The following is a 23,232-nucleotide window of genomic DNA, read 5'->3' as shown; positions in this document are numbered from 1 at the left end:
AACATTTACCAAATGATAAATTTTTTCAAAATAAAAACAACCTGAAAAGGTGAAAACAACTTCATAAATAAAACAAAGATAAATAAACTTATATTCACATATTAGTTCATGAATGATAAAAAATATAAATTTAATTTTTGATATAAAAAGTGTAATAAATTAATTTTATCGTTAAATTTGTGAGATTATTTTATTATGAAATTGTAATGTTTTAGTATGAATTTGACCATTAATATTTTTCATGATCAATTTATATTAAGTTAAAAAAATTAGAAATTAATTTATTATTAAATTATCTATAGAATTAATTTAGTATTCTTTTATGTATATTGAGATATTAAATTTAAATATTTTATAAAAAAAGTGAACGATGAGGGTCAATTGGTCAACCATATCCGTCCAATAAACACTGTCGCTTTTAATGTAATAATAAACAACAATAAAAGTAAGAAAAAAGAAAAGCAAATGCAACCACATCATTTACTCACAAGACACACAGCGTCGACAGGGTCATAAACTCATACATAATAAAATATGCACATTATATCATACCGTTCATCATTAGTTTTCTTAAATGAAATAAATAATTAGTAATTGGACTTGGATTGTTTGTCTTTCTGCAATAGGAGGAGGAGATGGTCTTAGCTTAAAAGACTAAATATATTTTTTGCTCGTAAAATTAAAAATGATCAAATTTTATTCGAACAAAAATTTTAGTAAGTTTTTTTTATAAAATTAAAATGTATCAATTTTTTTTTAGAACAAGTTTCAGATATTCAAATGTGTATTATTTTTTACATCTTTTATACGTTTACATCAATTTATCTGAATTATATATATTTCAATTTATCCAAATTTAGTATGGAGTCAAAATTTGAAAATTTAATTTTAAGAGGATAAAAACATACTAAAAATTTTAAATAGACAAAATTTGATGGGTTTTAATTGTATAAGAACTAAAAATATAGTTTAACCGAGCATAAAATAAAAAAAAAACATAAATGAAGGAGAGAAAAAGAGTGGCAGAGAGGGAAGGGAAGAGGGAAGACAGTTGGAAGCCGGGACTAGACACGAGGAGCAGAAAGGAAGAAAAAATAATCCATCAAATATGAAAAAAAAGAACGAAGAGTCATAACAAATAAAAAAATAGAGAAAATAGATGCAGAGTGTGTGTGAGCGAGTGTGCGTCTCCATGGCCATAGAAGATAGAACAGAGAGAAGAAGTAGTGAAGGAGAAGAAAAGTGACACTGATAGTGCTGTTGTTGTTGTTGTTGTTGTTTGTTGTTGGTGTTGCTTAGTGGTTTCTGCTCCGCTACTCTTCATCAAATCAAACGACGCTTTTTTTGTTTTTTTGTTTCTTTCTTCTTCGTTTTCTCTCAACAACCACCACCACTTCCTCTCTCTTGCTGTTAAATCCACCTTCCTTCTCTCTTCTCTTCTCTTCTCTTGTTGCTGTTTGCTGCTGCATCGTTTTCCTTCATTCTAATCCTAACCGTTCAGTCACACACACACACACACACATTCACACACTTTTTTTGGCGCTTTTCGATGGAAGCATCAGAGAAATGCTCTGTGAAAGTCGCTCTTCACATTCGTCCTCTCATTGCCGATGAACGACAACAAGGTTGCATTGAATGTGTTTCCGTTACGCCTTCGAAGCCTCAGGCACTCCCTCTTCTTCTTCATTCACCTCATCTTCTTCTTTTTTTTTCTTTTCTAATTTTATTTCCAGCTTTTTTTTAATATAAATAATAGTAATAATAATTAGTATTAGCTTTGTCGTTTAGCGAAGAATTCATTAATTAGTGGCGTCTTCTTCTTTATTTTTTCGGCACCGGGGTTAGCTTAATTATCATTTAGAAGGTTCTTTCTTTCTTTTTATGTGAATAAAAAAAATGTTTATGGCTGCATTTATCATTCCTTTCGTGTTTACTTGCGATGGAAACTTAAAATAAAATAAAATTAGAAGTCCAGCTTGAGGTTTCTTTCAGTTGTAATTTTGGGTTGCTTGATTTGATATAATTGTTGTTTGAAGGTATTACTATAAGTGATGCATTTTCCTTTTCATGATATGAGTAATTTTCACTTGCCCTTGTGTCCTATTTTGTATTGGTTTCTCGTTCCTTTTCTTTGTCTTACTCGCACTGAAATTGATCCATGGGACTAAAAATTTATATCATGTTATTATAGAATTTTTAGTCAAGGACCCCAAATTGTGTTTGGAATATCTCCTATTTTATTAAGCTAAGATCAGGGAGATATAATGATTATTGCTATAAGTCTTATACAGTCTTAAGAAAAATAAAACTTGTTCTCCTTTTTGGATCATGGACTTTAATTCTATAGAACATACTCTTTTGCATGGAGCTACTGTATTAAGTGAATTGCGACAGACTTTTTAATTACATGCATTCTATGGGGAAAGTTCACTTGCTTTGAAGATTTTGACTATGAATTCATATTTTCTGTATTATTTCACTGCTACATGTGGAAAGGGTATGAGTGTCATTGTGGATAATCTGCACATTTTCTTGTGCTCTTGGCTCCTGAGAATCTTATTGTGGTATTTCAATGACCAGGTTCAAATTGGGTCGCATGCCTTTACATTTGATTACGTTTATGGAAATGGTGGATCTCCTTCAGTTGAGATGTTTGAGGAATGCGTTGCTCCATTGGTTGATGGCTTATTCCAAGGATACAATGCTACAGTACTTGCCTATGGTCAGGTTAGGTCCATCTTGCATGGCATGTACTCTTATTAAAGTTGAGAAAGATCATGATCATTCTGTTCATCTTTTGTATTTGACATACATATTTGTCACAGACAGGATCTGGGAAAACATATACCATGGGAACTGGCTATAATGACAATTGTCGGAGTGGATTAATTCCTCAGGTTATGAATGCGTTGTTCAAGAAGATTGAAACACTAAAGCATCAAACAGAATTTCAGTTGCGAGTCTCCTTCATTGAGGTATATCCCCTATGATATGCTGGTTTGAGTATGCTCAATCCTCATATGTTCAAAGATTGGGTTTATTTTTTAAACTTGAACCCTTATATGGTAGGTTCAAATAATTAGTCAAATTATGGATGTTCCATGTAAAATGTTTTTCCACACAGCAGTTTATTTTGCAACAATGTTACGAGCCTCCAATTAGCTGGCTTTCATAAAAAAAGAAAATGTTTCCATGAATTCTTATTCTTGTCAAGGACTTAATTGTGCATTTGATTTTGAAGATTTTGAAGGAAGAGGTGAGGGACTTGTTCGATAGGGTATCTATGGGCAAACCAGAAACCTCTAACTCTAATGGCCATTCTGGAAAAATAACTGTTCCTGGGAAGTCACCAATACAAATTCGTGAAACATCAAATGGAGTAATAACACTGGCAGGAATAACTGAAGTTGCTGTAAGTACATTACATGAGATGTCTTCTTACTTGGAGCAGGGTTCTTTAAGCAGGGCAACGGGAAGTACAAATATGAACAACCAGTCCAGGTAGTTCCCAGTCTTCCTTTTTTTTAAGAGAGTTTTCATTCTTCCTTGTTCTCCTAAATAAATGATACTTAATGCTGTCAATTTGTGTTTGGATACTTTGGAAAATTGAAGCAGTTTCTTTACACTGTGGATAGTGCCTTGCGATATTTTAATGTTTGATGTGAATTTTAACATTCTTTCATTGTAAACTTTTTACACCAACACCACTGGCTTGTCCTTTGGTCCTTTTTATAGGAACCTTTTGGCAAGTTTACCTTAGCGCTTTTTATAAGATCCCCTGCAAAAGTCTACTGCATAATTTTTTTTTTTTTAAATGTCTTTAATTTCTCAACAGTTTTTCTTGTCAATAATAACAATAAATGTGGTAAATTTATTTCTTAAACTCTCTCTCACATGAGGATAATGGAAGATCACTAACTAGAACATAAGTGGAGATAAATTGATTAATTTGGAAGAGAAAGATAAAGAGAATGAGGTTCCGTTAATTTAAGGATAATTTTGACAAATTTAATACTAACAACTAAATTCCTTAATTCTTGTGAAGTGGTTAAAGGGGTTCAATATATATGGCCAGAGGTGCCAGTGGATAAGCAATATGCAATTCCAGTAATTTCAAATTCCAAATTGTGTTAATAGTATGAGGAAGGTGAGTTCTGAATGAAAAATCATCCTTTTATATTGTAAAATCAGATGATGTTCTCTATGTGGAATTATCTCAATGGTAGAGCAAAATAACAAAAGACCAACCTCATAAAAGTTAGTATTATTTTCTTTTGTATTTTATTGATTATCAATAATTTGGTTTGGACTGATTTCTAAGTACTGATTTTTCTTGAATATAGCTTCTACTGTTTCTTTGTCTTTTCCCTAATAGGAGTAAGTTTTAACTTTATAATATTCTCAACCTTCACAACAGATTTGAGTGATGGAAAAGTGTTTTTTTTTTTATTTTTTTTATATGGTTTCCATTGTATTTAATCTTTTTAATCGAATAACTTGTGGTTCCTTTTTGACTTGTATTAGTCGGTCACATGCCATTTTCACAATTACATTAGAACAGATGCACAAACTCCATTCTAGTTCTCCCACCAATGACTCTTCAGATGAGGATATGGGTGAAGAATACCTTTCAGCAAAGCTCCATTTGGTAGATCTAGCTGGATCTGAACGAGCTAAAAGAACAGGTTCTGATGGTGTTCGTTTGAAAGAAGGTCGGTAATACATGATTAACTTGAATACAATGATATGTATACTTTTGTTTCAAAATACTGTGTCAGAAACGCTGTTTCAATAATTGAAAATGATAATGGCAAGGATTTAATGACTTTTTTTTAATAGGTATACACATCAATAAAGGTCTTCTTGCTCTTGGTAATGTCATAAGTGCACTAGGGGATGAGAAAAAGCGAAAGGAGGGTGTACATGTTCCTTATCGGGATAGCAAACTCACTCGACTCTTACAGGTGAGAATAGCATTTTGTTGTTTGACATACTAGTTATATTATATATATAAATACACATCATCTCATTCATCAATGTATGGTTCAAACATCAAGATTTGCTCCTTTCACAATAAACCACTCCTCTCAGGTGATATGGCCCCTATATGTATCATTGATTCATTATCTTGTTGCTATTGGGATAGCTTTTAGATTTGTCTATACTTGTTAATTGTCTCATGTTTTTACCATTTTGAAATCAGATTTGCCATAGCTTTCCTTTTTGGCAGTATTATGCAATGTCTAGAAAATTCCTTGTAATGGATTATGTATCTTAACATATTCTTTATATATTTCAAAGTTTAATCAATGCTTTAAGGATTGTATCTCCTGTGTAAATATTTCTGGACTCCAACTTATTTGTCAACGAACTAACTACTGAATAAGAAATTCAAATCAAAGTATTCCGTACTGAATAATTAAATTTTGGTGTTACAAAATAATAGCTACTGCTTATCTGTATCTACTATATGGGGGTCTGTTAGCTTGATATTTTCTTGAGTTTACCCTTTCCATTCAAGGAACTCAGAATTCTTAGTTTCTTAATATCACTGGTCCTTGTTGCAGGATTCACTTGGTGGAAACAGCAAAACTGTCATGATAGGTAATACTGCTGAATGTTGATTCATGGCTCAAAGAATTTGTGTTTAAGCAAGTTCCTGTTTTCCTCATTTGAAATATGCCTTTCATTGAGTTCATTTTGTTTTAGTTGAAGCCAGCTTATTGCAGGGGGAAATTTTATCTTGTTAATGTATGAGCCAGTTAACTAATTTCAACTTCTTGTAGCAACATTTGTTTACTTCTTGGTCCATGAAAACTATTCATTTTTCCAATATTTTGTTGGGTATCTTCCTATTATATACCACAAAATTAGATGGGTAGTATTTTCATCTTTCTTATTATAAGAAAACTTAACTATGCCCTCTTTTACATGCCATTTATGCTAATCTCTTTGTATCACATTAAGAACACAGTAAGGGAACAATTAATTTGGTCAAGTGGAAAAAGATACTCTAGGAGCACATCTGATTTATTTACGGACTTGTAGAATGTTGATTGAGCAACAATTTATCAAAGCATTGGGGAGGCCCATTAAAGAAAAGATGAAATTGGACCACATATACATAATTCATCATGCAGTTTGACAGAAAAGATTCTGATGTCAGACATTTCTGCCAAATTCATTGCTATTCAGATAAATGCATTTGCTGACTTTGTACTCTACAAGATGAAATTTAAAGATACTTTTTCTTCCTTTGGACATATTTATTGGATACTGTATTGTTTATATCTAATATAGATAGTGAATTATTGTTATATAATGATAAATTTATATTTTATAATATTTTTTCCCTAATCAAAGTAAAAAATTTACATGCTTTTCAATCAAAAAATGGTTACCTTTTCCCCAGCTTGCATTAGTCCTGCTGATATCAATGCTGAGGAAACTCTCAATACTCTCAAGTATGCAAACCGTGCTCGTAATATTCAAAATAAGCCTGTAGTAAGTTTCCACAATTCTTTGTTATTTAAGTTCTTGTCCTGTTCTTTGCCTTAGGAAGAAGAGGAAATTCATTCTGGTCTAGTTTCATATGTTATAGTCTATATGGTTAATTTTACAGGTTAATCGAGATTTAATCTCCAATGAGATGCAGCAATTGCGCCAGCAGTTGAAGTATTTGCAGGCTGAACTTTGTTCTCGGGTAGGAGCTCCTGCTGATGAAGTGCGGGTATTTATCATAACTGAAACTTGCATTTTAAATTAGCAAGACATTAGAGTTTCATGCACAGCATGCTGCTTTTCTTGTACAGGTTCTCAAGGAAAGGATTGCTTGGCTTGAGTCTACTAATGAGGACCTCTACAGAGAACTTCATAAATATCGCAGTAGATGTGCTTTTGTAGAGAGATGTGAAATTGATGAACCTGTATGTGAATAGGAAAAGCTTTAAAACTTAAATGCTTGTCTGTTACTTTTTCTTATGTAGATTAAATATCATTGACATAATTTTTCTTTTCTTTTCTCAGAATGGACACATTATTCTCATGAAAACCGATGGGCTTGAGAGGCACTTTCAGAGCTTAGATTCATCTGACCATCCCATGGTTGGAAGTATATCAGGTAGACATTTATTAAGTTGTATTATGAGTCATAAGAACCTAGTTGATTTTATAATTTTAGAATTTCAATATATAGGAATTTGAAACCCTCCAGAGGGAGAGAGGAAATAGATAACTCAGCCCTCTGCCTCCATTTTTCTGGAAAATTATATGAGCTTTGATTCCTAGTTCCTACTTTTAATACATAGGGATTTACACATTTATGGAAGGTGTGCATCTGCCTTGCAATGGCCGTGTCTAGAGATGAATGATATGGGATTAAGCAATGGCTTGATACTTGGTTGTCATATTATGTGTTTGAGATATTGAGTTGTTCCCCACTATGTTAGTTTGGAATTTGGATTTGTTAAGTGAAGCTCTTATACTTTTGGTTCAGTCTTCAACATTTGGACACTATCTCCTTCTCTTTACCCATTTTGCAGGTGAGGATTCTAAGGAAACTGATGAAGCAGCTAAAGAGTTGGAGCATGTACTATTGCAAAATACCATGGATAAAGAAATGAATGAATTGAATAAGCGCTTGGAGCAGAAAGAGGTTTCATTTTATAATTTGTAAATTTGGTTTTAAATCGTATATAAAATGAGTGATTGTAAATGTCTCCTAAGAAAGTTATTCTTGAATCTAATTATGCATATTTCGGAGTTCATTTTATGCGACGGACATAAAATTTGATGAGATGTGAACTTGTGAATCTATGTATTGTATTAATATATCTCAGAAGCAAGTGGCTTCTATCTGGCTATTGAGAAGTTAGTACAAACAATTCAAAGTACTACCTTGCAAAAACAGCATGGATATCAATGAGTTGAATACGTTCTTGGAGCAGAAAGAGGTTTCATTTTATAATTTGTTAACTTTTTTTTAAATCCTATATATAATGAGTGATTGTAAATGACTCCTAAGAAAGTTATTTTTGAATCTAATTATACACATTTCGGAGTTCATTTTATGCGACAGACATCAAATTTGATATGTAAACTTGTGAATCTGTGTATTGTATTAATATATCTCAGAAGCAATCTTAGTGACTTCTATCTAGCTATGAGAAGTCAGTACAAAAATATTCAAAGTATTCGCAAAGTCAGTACCTTTCAAATTACAATCCAGGAAGGGTACTGGAATGTGCTAGTTGTTTAATTAATTGATCCATATGCCATTGCTAAGACCGCAGAGCCACAAAGAATATATCTGTACATGCAGTGTTGAACTTTATGCTGTTTCTCATGTGGGTGAAATTAGGCTTTTTTTTGCTATATCATTTTCTATTATGATCACATCAGAGAGATGAAATTTCAACTGAGTATCTGATTCTATCGCCCTTTTTTCTTGCAGTCTGAGATGAAGGTCATTGCAGTTGATACTGAAACACTCAAACAACACTTTGGGAAGAAAATTTTGGAACTTGAGGAGGAGAAAAGAAAAGTGCAGGTTGAACTGGACTTATTTAATTTTAAATAGCTATCAAGTGCCACACAAGAAATCTTTATTTTTATCTTAGTGATGGATTTTGGACTGAAAATGACAGGAAGAGAGGGACCGTTTATTGCACGAGGTAGAGAATCTTGCTTCTAATTCAGATGGGCTAGCACACAAAACTCAAGATGTTCGTGGCCAAAAATTGAAGGCATTGGAAGCACAGGTGATTTTTTGACATGCACTAATGTCATTCTTGAGTCAAAAGGTTGTCATTCTTGACCAATAATTTTTTCATTAATTTTTTTCTTCGAATAATGAAAAATGAAACATCAGATTTTAGACCTCAGGAAGAAACAAGAAAGCCATGTGCAGCTATTAAAGCAAAAAGAGAAGAGTGAAGACGCTGCAAAAAGACTGCAGACTGAGATACAATATATCAAGGCTCAGAAGGCCAGTTTCCATTTGTTGAGCTGATTAATTATAAGATTTTTTTTCTTCGTAGCTGACAGTTGTATTTATGTACATTGCAGGTTCAGTTGCAGCATAAAATGAAGCAAGAGGCAGAACAATTTCGACAATGGAAGGCTTCTCGTGAGAAGGAGCTACTCCAGGTGGGTTTGCTTAATTTTATAAAGATGTCAATTGTCATCATAATTAGTTTGAAAAATGAAGAAGAATTTCAATGTGCCTTACTGTGATTAACTTGAGGCCATTTTCTACAATGAATGCATGATTGTGCCCTTCCATCAATATACGTGTTTTGTCTCAAAGCATGTGGCATGCCAGATTTTTACGAAAACTGGATCAGAATTACAGAAATAAAACTGCCTAACTTGCAGAACTTTGAGGGCCTGCACATCCCAATGCCCAAAGGCCCCACCTACTTCTCTCACAAATGACAAAACTCGTCTGTCTCACAAATTCAGTAACTCACTAGTCACCAATGTAACTAACCTGTCATAATACTAGGGTTTACCTAACAATTTTAGTTGAACGTTGTAATCTTTATGTGCTTCTTGCCCCATCAAATTATGGAATCCGTGATTGAATATTGCATTAAATGACTACTTTAAGTACAAAACCATTTGAGTTTTCATCTAACAGTTTTTAAATTTTGTGATAGTTGTTCATGACATATTAGAGCCTCTATGACCAAGTGGTCAAGAGTTTGATTCTTCCCATCCCCATTCTTTTAAATATAAGTTGAATTTCTGCACAATAGAAGGTGCCTCTATGTTACCCATGCTTCACTCCCAAAGGGTGGTTATGTGAGGGGACATGGTAAATATAAAACCATTTGTAAGCCTTCACCGAACGACTTATGCTTATGGGAGAGTTGGTCTTCGGCAACTACATTTTTATTTGACATAAAGTGACAAAAAAATAACTAAATTAAAATTTAAACAATAATGTTTTTCTACGTTTTTATTTCTTATAAAGCATGTTTATTGAGATTAAAGTTTGTTTTGTTCTAGAATTTTAGTATTTTCTGATGTTTTATATGTTAGTTATTGAAATTCTTCATCAAAGAAACTTGGACTAATATGAAATTCTTTTAAGTTTTTTGTGTTTTCTACTTGCTTGACTCTGTTATTTTATTTCTCAGTTTTGTTCTTTTATTTGTGCTATCTACTTGATAGATTTGCATTGGTTTTGTCCTTTATAAATTAATCATGCTGTGATTGTGGTTAAAACTTGGACTAATATGTGTGGTGGTGCCATATTATGTAATTTAAATCTTGATTTTTTATTTTAAGCAGTTGAAAAAGGAGGGAAGAAAAAATGAGTACGAAAGACATAAGCTTGAGGCTCTAAACCAACGTCAGAAAATGGTAAGTTAAAGATCTAAAGTTAGATGGGAAATTGCCGTGTGATTGCTATGGAATGAGAATGAAGTGAATAGGTGGTTAACTATTATTTGCAGGTTCTTCAAAGGAAGACAGAGGAAGCAACAATGGCTACGAAAAGGCTAAAAGAATTGTTGGAGGCCCGCAAATCTTCTCCCCGTGATAACTCTGGTAGAACTAGACTTGGAATTACTTTCTTTATAGTATATAATCTAGTTTGCTAACTATTTTGCTGTCTCTCTCAGTTTATTCAAATGGACATCTACAGCCTGGGCTGGTAATAACTTATACTTAGCTTATATATTACAGTATGCAATTTGTCAGCTTAAGAGTCAACCAAAAATGTTTTGTTGGTTAACTTTCAACCAACCATAAATGAAACAGTGCCATCCTTAGAGAAATTAAACCTGGCTAGCAGGTTGATTTCAATTGTATTAATGTAATGAAATTCTTCTGTTGAATTTCTCTCGTTGTATACCCTTCAAATCGACTTTTCCATTATTTACCATTTCAAATAAATTTTTAGAACAATTTTAACACGACTTGTATGCCCAGGTCAATGAAAAATCCCTCCAAAGGTGGCTTGATCAGGAGCTGGAGGTCATGGTACATGTGCATGAAGTTCGTGCTGAATATGACAAACAAAATCAAGTGTAAGTTATAATGATTCTTCCTCCCGTTTTACCTTCCAGTACAATATACCACATTCCCAAACTATCTATTCTCTTACTATTGATTGATTTTTTATTTTTTTTAGCCAAGCTGCACTGGAAGAGGAGTTGGCTTTACTAAAACAGGATCGGTTTTCAGATGGGCAGACTATTCCCAAAGGAAAGAGCAAATATTTGAGGTAGAATTTTCATGCTTCAGTGTATGCATGGTGTCTTTCTATTTTGGAGCAATTCACTATTTTTTAACTTATGTTTTCCTCGTTTCCCATTTGTTAGGCTGTTATCCATGTCACCAGATGCAAAAGTTGAGAGAATAGCTTCTCTTGAGAACATGTTGTGCATGTCCTCAGTTGCTTTGAAAGCCATGGCTTCACAACTCACTGAGGCAGAAGAAAGGGAACGAACATTAAATAACCGAGGTCGTTGGAACCAGCTACGCTCAATGGGAGATGCAAAGAATGTGCTTCAATATTTGTTCAATGCTACTGCAGAAGCAAGGTGCTTTTGGAATCTTCTGAGAATCTGGTTAAGCTTTTCTAGCTTTTATTTATATCAGTTGACTAGAGAGTAGAGAGTTATCATGTATCAATTTACAAATATGAAAATTTTCTAAGTAGTCCAAGGGTAAAAACATCTTTGGCAAGTGACAGAAAATCTAAGCAGTATGTCAGACTATTGATACTAGATATGATGATTTCCTTTATTTTGAGATGCTTCACTTTCGGAACCGGGCATTAGCTATTTTTTCTTCTGTTTTTTTTTTCGTTCTTGGCTATATTAAATGCCAGTTTTTTTGGAAATTTTTTTACGCTTTTTGTTTCCTAATATTCAAAGTAATGGTAGCTTGCATCATCTTTAACAGGTGCAAATTGTGGGAAAAGAATATGGAACTTCAGGATTTGAAAGAACAACTAAATGAGCTTGTAGCACTGCTACAACAAAGTGAAGCACAGAGAAAAGAACTTGTAAAGGAGCAAAAAATAAAAGAACAAGCTGTTGCCATCACATTGGATACACCAGCATTGGTGAGATTTTACTCATTCTATTCTATTTGCAGTTAGCATAAGCTTGTGATGTAAAATGTTTCAACTCCTATACATAGGACTGCAACAGATTGTCGGTAACAAGTATTTGAAATAGTTTAGCACAAGATTAAACAAATCTATGTGCGGTACAGTTACTTCTAATGGAGCAGATGATTTTGAAATGACTGTCTAGAACTTCATAACCTTTATTTTATCACTTAATCAGGGCCCAAATCATGTATATCAATTTTTAGATTCTTAACTAGTATTAGTTATAGTTTCTTCATTACATAAGAGGTCTTACAAATTTAATCTTTCATTCATTATATTTATATCAAGTTTCTGACTGAAATCAACAGGAAAACTCACGGTCCTTAAAACACCTTGCGGATGAAATGAGTGGTCCGTTATCTCCAATGTCGCTTCCTGCACCAAAGCAACTCAAATTCACTCCTGGAGTTGTTAATTGGTCAGGCAGGGAGTCAGCTACATTTTTAGATGAAGCACGAAAGGTATGTTTGCTAGATTCTATTTCCCTGATGATGATGATGATAGTGTTTATTTCTCAATAAGTTTTAATGGGTTTATATCCAGATGATACCCATTGGAGAGTTGTCAACGAAGAGGCTAGCAGCTATAGGACAAGCCGGAAAACTTTGGAAGTGGAAGAGAAGTCATCATCAATGGCTGCTACAGTTTAAATGGAAGTGGCAGAAGCCCTGGAAACTCTCAGAATGGATCAAACACAGTGATGAGACAATTATGAGGTCAAGGCCTCGAGCACAAGCTTTGATTAATGTGATGTGATGTTGAACTCATACTAAAGGATGGACATTTCCAATTCTGAATATTGACCGCAGTGTGTTTCAACACAGGTTGACAAGAGGACAGTTGATTGCAGGTAGTCTTTACCCTGTTCCAAAAGTTATTTTTGACTCCAAAGAAGGCAAGGACTGCCCAGCATTGCTTAATGTGTTGTAATCTTTTCCTTACTACCTAAAAAAAAGTATTACATGAATTTTTTATGCTAATGAACTAAATGATTTATGCTATGGGGAAAAGAAATTAAAATGAATTAATGGTGTAAAATGAATCAAATTTCCACGAGTTAAAATGTACTAATGAACCTTAACTTTTATGTAAGTTAGGAATCAAATACTTTGATTGAAAAGTTCTCATGAACTAGAAGCTGATACTAACTGGTGTATGTTACATTGTGCACGATGTAGACGCAGAATAGTCCATGTTTTTTAGTTAATTATTAGCTTCCTTTAATTGAAACTCTGACTGTGCTCCCACACTGGAATTATTCTCATAATGTGCAGTATGCATGCAGGTACGATGTAAATTGGACAGTTTCCTGGGATTTGTCAGGGTCGTTTTGCTGGAGAAAGTTTGGATGTTGGAGAAAGTTGTCATAATTCTGTGTAGCTTGTAAGTTGTAACAACACATGGTAGGCGTAGCGCGACATGGACAGTATCAGAGGAAGGAATTAGTTTTATAATATATAGGTTGATCAGGGTAACATTGCACAAGTGCATAGATTAGAATATGTAGATCGTGAAGTTGCCTCATGTTAATTCTGTAGCTTTTTTTATAAGAAATTTTGTGAATTGTGATCAATACAGCGTGAAAGTCTGTTTCTTTTTGTACAGATGTAATATTTTCTGAAATTTCTTGTTTTTTTTTTTATTTTTATTTCAGTTAATCGTCTTTTGATTGTGATTGATGCATTTTTAATTCATTGAGATTGAGATCCACAACTGTCTCTGAAAACGACAAAATGGCTCCCCTAAATTTTGAAGGCAGGTACAAAAAAGAGTCGCACTACAAATTTCACTATCTTCCTGTATTTTAACAAACACAAACGAGACATGAAAGATAATAAAATGGAGGAAAAGCTTGAAACTTAATTCGTAACGTGACTAATAAAAACAAAGGTATATAAACAATTGGACTTTTTTTCCCAATGTCCATAGATACAGTGTAAAAGTATTAAATATATTCTGAATTACTTAAAAATTATTATTAAATAATTTTCATATTTATTACTGAGCGTCTATATTAACTAACACGGTTTGTTTCTTTGATTTGTATACTTATAAAAAGTTTCATAAAAGTTCATTAACTTTTATGATAATTATCCTGAGAGAATCATATCAATAGTGTGATTTGTGATTAAATGATAATATAAAACTATTTTAGATTATTAAATTTTAAATGAAAATTTCTTAGGAACTATTATCATTCTATGATCTCTTATCCCTAGGTTGATGATAGAAGAAAAGCCTGCATAAAAGACCACATCTTCTGAGAGCAATTTGCAGAGTTGTTTTTTTTTTAATGGAAGAATTTTTACAAGTTATCACTCTCATTAACACATGTCTTTACCACAATATCATCTTAAACATTTGATTTTTAAAATTTTTATTCCTTTTAAATATACTTCTTAATTTAATTTGATCAAACAACTCAACTTTCCACAATTTTTCTTCCTCATCTGTCTCAAATCATTCTTTCTCTTTTTTTTTTTTTATCTTTAGTTATATATTTGATTTTTTCTTCATTTATCTCTTTCAATTTGTCATTTTGTCTTCATTTCTAAATTAATTTTTAATTTGAACCTGAAGCTGGACTAGGTTCCCAATATGCTTGCTCAATGATTTCATCTTTCTAACAAGCAAATAAGAGATATTGTTCTTTCAGGCGCTACCAATACTATTGCTATCATTTGGTTCCGTCGTAATCAATGCAGGTTTGCTAACAAAAGAATTTTGACTCAAGAAGTTGTGGCCGGAAGAAATTGCGGCTTGAATGTGACTCCACTTGCGTGGTTAATGTCTTCTCTAACTCTGTTGATATTCCTTGAAAGTTATTAAACATGTGGAAAAATTGCTTGTCCCTTTTGCATAGTTTTGAATTTTGATTGTAGAGTTTCCCATGCCTGTGCAAATTCTTGTGCCAATCATGGCATTTAAATTAGATCCTTTTTTGGTCTAAGTCTGTTAGGAATCTTCTTTACTTTACTAACTGAAACTAGAGGTAGAACAGATGCACACAATAACCCACACAAGACAATACACACAGAGATAAGGGATTCACTATTATTGCTAATTCTTTCACTCTTTACACAAGGAAGAGCACTCTCTTCCCTTACAACATTGAGAAACTTCTCAGGTTCTCTCAATACAATCAATTCCTTCCCCCTTTCTCCTTCTCCAAAAAGTTGTTATATATTCAAAAGTACTAACTAACCTACCAGCTGTTGACAGCTGGCAAAGTCTAACTAACTCCCAACAACCTAACTGTCACTCATTCTTCTCTTATTCTTCCTATTGTACTGTAGCAACTGCTTAGCTACAGTAAATGATTCCTCTTGCCTGACAATACCCCCTAGAAAAGAACCTTGTCCTCAAGGTTGAAAGCAGGGAACTATTGCATCATATTTGATCTGCCCTCCCAAGTTGCTCCTTCAGCATGTTGTCCTTTCTACTTGATTACTTATGGGATTTTTGTTCCTGTTGGACCAAACATTCTTGTTCCCATAACTTGTTTCGATTATATCCCTTGTTCTTCATCTTGTAGTTCCTTTGGCAATTCTGCCTCAATCTGATGTTCTCCTACTGCAAGTTTCAATAGGGAAACGTGAAAAACTGGGTGGATTCGAGCAGTGCCTGGTAATTGCAACTGAAATGTCACTGCTCCAACTTTTTTAACTACCCGGTAAGGGCCATAGTATCTGGCTGATAGCTTAGGATTTAATCTTGTAGGCATTGAAGCTTGTCGATGCGGCCTTATCTTGAGATACACCCAATCCCCCTCCTTAATCTTTGAAGGTAGGCGATGATTATTGTAACATCCCATTTTTCGTAAACTAATTTAAAAAGGATTGTTATTTGTAAATAAATAGAGTTTAGAAAAATGATGAGATTTTTATAATCAAATAAATAAGGATAAATAACTTTATTAATTAAAATAATGGTTTGAGAGAAAATAAAAAGGATATTTTATTTATTCATTTAATATGGAAGAAAATAGAGTTTCTTTTTATAAAATAATAAAAATAAATAAATAGAGTAAATAATAGATTGTGAGTACCCTAGCTATAAATAGAGACGTGTTAGGTCAGTTTCGAGACTGACGATAGCTTTTACGCCTCCTCTTCCTCTCAATTTCGTTTTCTTTTTTCCCTTCCCAAAACCCTATCTTTTCCCGCATACCACCAAACCTGTCTCAGAAAAACGATGATCTTGGACTCGTTAACCGTTGGATCGTCATGATATTTCAGCATCAGGTTCACATCTAAATTTATAGAATTCTCACTGTTGTAAATTACGAAAACATGTTGGATCTGGGAGAAATACCTTTTGCATCCTAGCTTTTTCTTTTCCCGCAGAAACCCAAAATTGTCTTAGTAAAACTACGATCCCGGATTCATTAACCGTTGGATTGCCATGAAATTTTGATATGTGTTTCAACATTCATTTACTCACATAATTACCGTTTGGATTTGCAAAATAATGTCTATGGAGGGAGAAACACTCATTGCACAGTGGAATGGAGGCTTTGGTCCTTTCTCCTTCTCTCTAACGCTTGAAAATCCTATCAAAGCAATCAAAGGAAAAGCTTGAAGAATCTCAGGAAACCATTAAAGATGCCGCTATCACTATCACAATACACATGTGAACCCGCTTAGAGATAAGGAATGAGTTTATCACAATTGGGGTTAGAATGAACACGTGTAGGGATCCTTAGAGGATTCAATTGTGTTTATTTTGGAATGTTTATTAAGTTGCAATTTTCCTTTATGATTATAAATATAATATTGATGTCCTGATGCAAATTGGTTGATAAAATAGAATACTCTTGGTGTTTTCATTTTTTTATACATATGATTGTGATTAATTGATTTTGATATAATTGTGTGAAATTATTTGAGGGGTTTTACTTCCCACGTTGTGATAAACCTTTTATATAAATTGTTGTATTGAGATTATGAAATGGTGATTCAAATTGTGATTATGTGACAAATTGAACCTGTGATGAATAGTGAAATACATGTGTATTGAGATGTGTGTATTGAGTTGTGAGCTATGAATTGTGCAATCACACAATTGTAGACCCTTTAAAGGTGGTGAGTTTGTTTGTGTGACGAGTATTGTGATGGGATCCACTGTGTGGACCCGACGAGTTTAATCACAAGTGCGACGAGGTAAAGTTATTTTGAAAACAATTGAAGAGTCGTGTGTATTGCATAGTTCATAGGTAAAGTGTATATGATTCATGAGATGTGATAACATGTTAAATTGGGATTATACCATTGTGATTGAGACCGAGTGTATGTGATAAATTGAGTATGTATTGACTTGTAATATATATGTGCATTAAGGTATTGTGTGCATTGAGACATTATGTGCATTGAGTTATGAGCTATGAATTGTACAATCACACAATTATAAGACCTTTTAAGGGCGACGAGTTAATGTTAATATCCTTTAAAGGCGACCAATTAATGCGCAACGAGTATTGTGATGGGAACCACTGTGGGGACCCGACAAGTTTAATCATAAGCGTGACGAGATAAAAATATTTTGAGAATAATTGAGGAGTTGTGTGTTTTGTACAATTCATAGATAGAGTCTGTGTGCTAAAATGTTTTCTGGATTAGGAGGGAGAGGCCCTAACGAACTCTTTGGAGTGTAGGCACTGGGGGTAAATACACCCGGTTTGGGTGCTCCTTTAAGCCTATGTTGATCCCATATGGTTGGAGCATTCTCGCAAAACAGCGTGATCCTGACTGGTCTCCCTATAATTTTACCTAGTGAGAGTGGCCTGACTTGCTAGTGTATGGTTTGTCTTGTCATGTACTCCTAGGCGCCCGACGAGGTTTTTCACTAACATGATACCACATTGCATATAGGATTGAGTCTTAGTGTATCTGTTGCATAACATGTGTGTATTGATCGATATTGATTGATTTAGTGATATTGTGTTTTGATCATTGAGTACGTGAATATTGTGAAAACGAATGAGACGTGTGGTGTTGTGATGTGATGTTGCGCGAAAAAGTGGTGAAATGACGTGAGTTATGCTTAAGTAAGTTGTATTTTGTTTATATGATATTTATACCTACATGTTGTCTTGTTTCTCTCTATTAGTTAGGAATATGATAACTCACTCCCCGTGTGTTATTTGTGTTTGGATCCTGTGATGATCTCGAACCTTATGTTCGTGAGAGCAGATGATTAGATGGATGACTATGAAGAACCTTATTGCTAGAGTACACGGGAACACGATGCTCTGATAGGATGTGACATTGGGGTATAGGTTTCTATATTAATTGCATTAAGCCTTGGACGACATTGTTTTGAGCCGAGATGATTTATTATTTATTTGGACAAATTTTGTTATGATGATAGAAAAGTGAATATGAACCTTTTTCCCTTTTGAAAGACTTGTATTTAAATGAGTTCTAAAAACTTTTAATTAATTCTGATTTCTTATTCCTTTTATTATTAGTACATATATGTGAGGGGTAAAGGGCGTCACAATTATTGGCATACTTTGTCATGTGATTCTGGACTCTGTTTAGATGAAACTTCAACTGATTAAGTGCTTCATCTCTTTCCATAAGATCCTGAGCCACTGCCTCAACTAGGACTTCCCCTGGAATAAACCTTGCCAAAGATGAGGGTGCTTGACCATAAACTATTTCAAATAAGGTACACTTGGCAGCTCCCTAATAACATGTATTATACTAGTATTCTGCCCATGGGATAAACTCAGGCCAAGATTTGGGTTGCTCTGCACAAAAGCATCTCAAATATGTCTCCACAGTTATATTTAGTACCTCAATTTGGCCATCTGACTGAGAGTGATAAGCAATATTCATCTTCAAAGTTGTTCCTTGTTTTTTTTAAAAAAAAAATAACTCCTGCCGGAAATTACTCAAAAACAATGCATCCCTGTCACTTACTATTGAAGAAGGAATCCCATGCAGCCTTATTACTTCCTTAGTAAAGATATCTGCCACACTCCTAGCAGTAAAAGGATGCTTCAATAGTAAGAAATGACCATATTTACTTAGCCTATCCACCACCACAAGAATAGCATCATGCCCCTTAGATTTAGGTAATCCCACAATAAAGTCTAGGCTAATATCTTCCTAGACAACATTGGGGATTGACAATGGTTGTAATAAACTAGCTAGTGAAGAAGTGATGGCAAATATGGCATGTTGCCACTAAATTTGTATTAGTTTTCAGCATTCCTTTACAATGGAGGGATTGTGCTAGCCTTCTATAAGTCCTATACACCCCTGAGTGGCCTCCTGCCAAGGAAGAGTGAAATTCCTTGAATAGCTTAGGGATCCAACTTGAATTGGTAGGCAGTACCAACTTGCCTTTAAAGTATAATCTGCCATTCTCTAGGGTGTATTTGCCATGTGAATTTGAATCCATCTTCAAATCTTCTACTATCTTTCCCAAAATAAGATCTGCTAATACTTCTTGGTCAATCTCAGAGATATCTTGCCAATAAGGTTTGGATAAGGCCTATATTCCTTTATCATTTTCCTTCCTAGACAGAGCATCAACTACTTGATTCGTTGCACCAGCTTTGTAGATGATTTCAAATTCATATCCCAACAATTTCGCTAGCCAATTTTGTTGACTTTGAGTCATAATCCTCTGATCCAATAAGTATTTGAGACTTTTTTTATTAGTATACCAGAACTTTTCTCTCCACCAGGTAAGGTCGCCAATGTTGGATGGCTAACACCAAAGCCATCAATTCCTTCTCATACACCAATTTATTCAAGGATGCTTCTGATAGAGGTTTGCTTAAATAAGCAATGACCCTCTTCTGTTGAGATAAAACAACTCAAATCTCCTTGTCGAAAGCATCACACTCAATGGAAAAAGGTTGAGAAAATTCGAACATTGCTAGCACCAGAGTTGTAGTTAGCGCTTGCTTTAATTGGCAGAAGGCTTGTGAGCTTTCCTGAGTCCAATTAAAATTCCCCTTCTGCAACATGTTGGTAAGAGGCCTAGCAATCTTTCCCTACTCTTTAATGAATCTTTTGTAATACCCTACCAACCCTAAAAATCCTCTTAAACTCTTGACTAATTTGGGTAACGACCATTGAAGCACTCCTCAATTTTCCTTGTATCCAAAGCCATTCCTTTTGCGAAATAATGTGACCTATATATTCAATTTCTTGCTCCCCAAAACTGCACTTCTTTAGGTTGGCAGTAAACTCATGTTGAACCAGGGTTGCCAAAACAATCCTCAAATGTTACAAATGATCTTCCCATGATGCACTATATATCAATATTGTGGAAGCAAAGCTTCATGATGAATCAACAATGATTCAAAGGTGTTTTGATGATAACAATGACAACAACAAAAGATGATGAACAAAAAGCTCAAGTGAATCAAAGAACATCTCAAGAGAATCAAGAACAAGTCTATAGTTCAAGAATCAAGAAGAATTCAAGATTCAAGAAGAAAGCCTATAAACAAGAATCAAGATTCAAGAATGAAGAAAAGACTCAATCAAGATAAGTATTAAAAAGTTTTTTCAAAACTTTGAATAGCACATGAGTTTTTGACAAAACCTTTACCAAAGAGTTTTTACTCTCTGGTAATCGATTACCATATTGTTGTAATCGATTACCAGTAGCAAAATGAGTTTGAAAATGTTTTCAAACTGAATTTACAACGTTCCAAATATTTTCAAAAGGTTGTAATCGATTACAATGTTTTGGTAATCGATTACCAGTGCCCTTGAACGTTGAAATTCAAATTTAAATGTGAAGAGTCACATCCTTTCACTCAAAAGCTTTGTGTAATCGATTACCAGTGTTTGTTTCTGAAAAATCTAAAGATGTAACTCTTCAAAAAGGTTTTAACTCTTTCAAATGGGTTTTAAGCTTTTCTAAAAGTTATAACTCTTCTGAATGGTCATCTTGACCAGACATGAAGAGTCTATAAAAGCAAGGCTTTGTTTTGCATTTTTAATTAAGTCTTTCTAACAATCTCATACAATCCTTTACAAGCCTTGAATCTCTTTGAATCTCTTTGAAACTTCTTCTTCTTCTTTGTACCAAAAGCTTTATGAAGTTTTCTGGTTTTCTAAACCTTGAAAACTTGTGCTATTCATCTTTTCATTCTCTTCTCCCTTTGCCAAAAAGAATTCGCCAAGGACTAACCGCCTGAATTCATTTTGTGTCTCTCTTCTCTCTTTTCCAAAAGAAGGATGGATTAACCGCCTGAATTCTTTTGTGTCTCCCTTCTCCCTTGTCAAAGAATTCAAAATGACACAGTCTGAGAATTCTTTTGATTCTTCCCATTCCCTAATACAAAAGCGTTCAAAGGTTAAACCGCCTGAGAATTCTTTTGTATCCCCATTCACAAAGTATCAAAGGTGTAACAGCCTGAGATCTTTGTCTTAACACATTGGAGGGTACATCCTTTGTGGAACAAGTAGAGGTTACATCTACTTGGGTTTGGCTGAGAACAAGAGAGGGTACATCTCTTGTGGATCAGTTCTAGTGGAGGGTACATCCACTAGGTTCAAAGAGAACAAGGGAGGGTACATCCCTTGTGGATCTTTGCTTGTAAAAGGTTTTTTACAAGGTTGGAAGAAATCCCAAGGATCGCAGGTCGCTTGGGGACTGGAGGTAGGCACGGGTTTGTGCTGAACCAGTATAAAAATCCTTGTGTGTTTGTTTCCTTCTTCCCTACTCTTTTACTTTCCGCTGTGCATTTAATTTCCACTTTTAATTTCTGTTAAGTTTCTCTTCTACTCCATATTCTCTTAACAACATAAGTAAAAGTCTTAAAAGAGTAATTTTTAATTGGTAAAGTTTTAGGAATAATTAATTCAACCACCCCCCTTCTTAATTATTCTGAGGCCACTCGATCCAACAAGTGGTATCAAAGCAGGTTTTTGTACAATGGCCTCTTTAGACTCTTTGTCTTTCAAGAGCTTTTTCAGGAACAGGTTACTCAAAGATAATGATGGAGACCAAGTCAACATGTGTCTGATGACAAAATCTGATGAGAATAATAAAGAAGATTCTATAAGGAAGAAATGGTACATAGACAGTGGATGTTCCAAACACATGACCGGTGATGTATCCAAATTCACAACTATTTCCCCCAAGAAAAGTGGACATGTTACATACGGTGACAACAAAAAGGGCAAAATTATTGGAGTCGGTAAAATAGAAAGGAGTTTGTTGATGATATTACAGATACTTTGGAAGATACTCAAAATGAAGAAAGAAATTTGAAAAGAAAGAGAGATGATGAAGACAAGGATGATCAAGATGACACAACACAAGAAAATGATAATCTTCCTAAAGAATGGAAAACTTCGAGAAATCATCCTCTTGATAACATCATCGGCGATATCTCAAAAGGGATAACAACTAGACATTCTCTTAAAGATTTATGCAATAATATGGCATTTGTTTCAGTAATAGAACCTAAAAACTTTAAATAAGCTATTATAGATGATCATTGGATAGTAGCTATGCAAGAAGAATTAAATCAATTTGAAAGAAATGATGTATGGGAATTAGTAGAAAAACCTTCAGATTATCCAATCATAGGAACTAAATGGGTATTTAGAAATAAATTGGATGAAAATGGTATAGTAATTAGGAATAAAGCTAGACTTGTAGCAAAAGGATATAACCAAGAAGAAGGTATAGACTACGAAGAAACTTTTGCACCTATAGCTAGATTAGAAGCAATTAGGATGTTATTAGCATATGCATCTATTATGAATTTTAAACTATATCAAATGGATGTCAAAAGTGCTTTCTTAAATGGTCTGATTCAGGAGGAGGTATATGTGGAACAACCTCCTGGGTTTGAAGATTCACAAAAACTAGACCATGTCTATAGATTAAAGAAGGCACTTTATGGCCTAAAACAAGCACCTAGGGCTTGGTATGAAAGATTAAGTAAATTCCTATTAGAAAAGAATTTTAATAGAGGGAAAGTAGATACTACCTTATTCATAAAAAAGAAGGATAATGATATCTTGTTAGTAAAATTTATGTTGATGATACAATCTTTGGATCTACTAATGAATCTTTGTGCAAGGAGTTTTCTATTGATATGCAAAGTGAGTTTGAGA

General features: G+C 33.9%; 1 protein-coding gene across 4 annotated transcripts; it reads left to right on the top strand.

Annotated features, from left to right (window-relative positions):
* Positions 1-986: 986 nt before the first annotated feature.
* LOC100790341 (kinesin-like protein KIN-4A) lies at positions 987-13,703 on the top strand. 4 transcript variants are annotated; one of them, XM_026126443.2, is made up of 27 exons: positions 987-1,666; positions 2,581-2,727; positions 2,826-2,975; positions 3,242-3,501; positions 4,525-4,712; positions 4,840-4,964; positions 5,568-5,604; positions 6,413-6,504; positions 6,623-6,703; positions 6,813-6,926; positions 7,027-7,120; positions 7,542-7,654; positions 8,453-8,548; positions 8,646-8,759; positions 8,870-8,986; positions 9,067-9,147; positions 10,297-10,368; positions 10,461-10,554; positions 10,629-10,660; positions 10,939-11,036; positions 11,141-11,233; positions 11,331-11,552; positions 11,917-12,079; positions 12,439-12,591; positions 12,674-12,846; positions 12,955-12,980; positions 13,405-13,703. In XM_026126443.2, the coding sequence occupies exons 1-27, from the start codon at positions 1,550-1,552 to the stop codon at positions 13,515-13,517; spliced, it is 3,165 nt and encodes a 1,054-aa protein (XP_025982228.1). In that variant the 5' UTR covers positions 987-1,549; the 3' UTR covers positions 13,518-13,703. The 4 variants fall into 4 exon arrangements, with proteins under 4 accessions (XP_025982228.1, XP_006600936.1, XP_014625430.1 ...); XM_006600873.4 differs by having other exon boundaries at positions 988-1,666; positions 6,623-6,730; positions 13,416-13,703; XM_014769944.3 differs by having other exon boundaries at positions 988-1,666; positions 6,623-6,730.
* Positions 13,704-23,232: the final 9,529 nt, after the last annotated feature.

Source organism: Glycine max, chromosome 17 (genome assembly GCF_000004515.6).
Source record: "Glycine max cultivar Williams 82 chromosome 17, Glycine_max_v4.0, whole genome shotgun sequence".
Lineage (NCBI taxonomy): Eukaryota > Viridiplantae > Streptophyta > Magnoliopsida > Fabales > Fabaceae > Glycine > Glycine max.
The sequence above is the reverse complement of the archived record's forward strand: the minus strand, read 5'-3'. Positions and strand labels throughout refer to the sequence as shown.

Bases quoted from the DNA above. Each gene is read 5' to 3' on its own strand.
- LOC100790341 (XM_014769944.3), top strand. From the start codon at position 1,550: ATGGAAGCATCAGAGAAATGCTCTGTGAAAGTCGCTCTTCACATTCGT. The intron at 10,661-10,938 runs GTAATAACTTAT...TTGTATGCCCAG, and splicing joins GACATCTACAGCCTGGGCTG to GTCAATGAAAAATCCCTCCA. The intron at 12,847-12,954 runs GTCAAGGCCTCG...GTTTCAACACAG, and splicing joins AGTGATGAGACAATTATGAG to GTTGACAAGAGGACAGTTGA.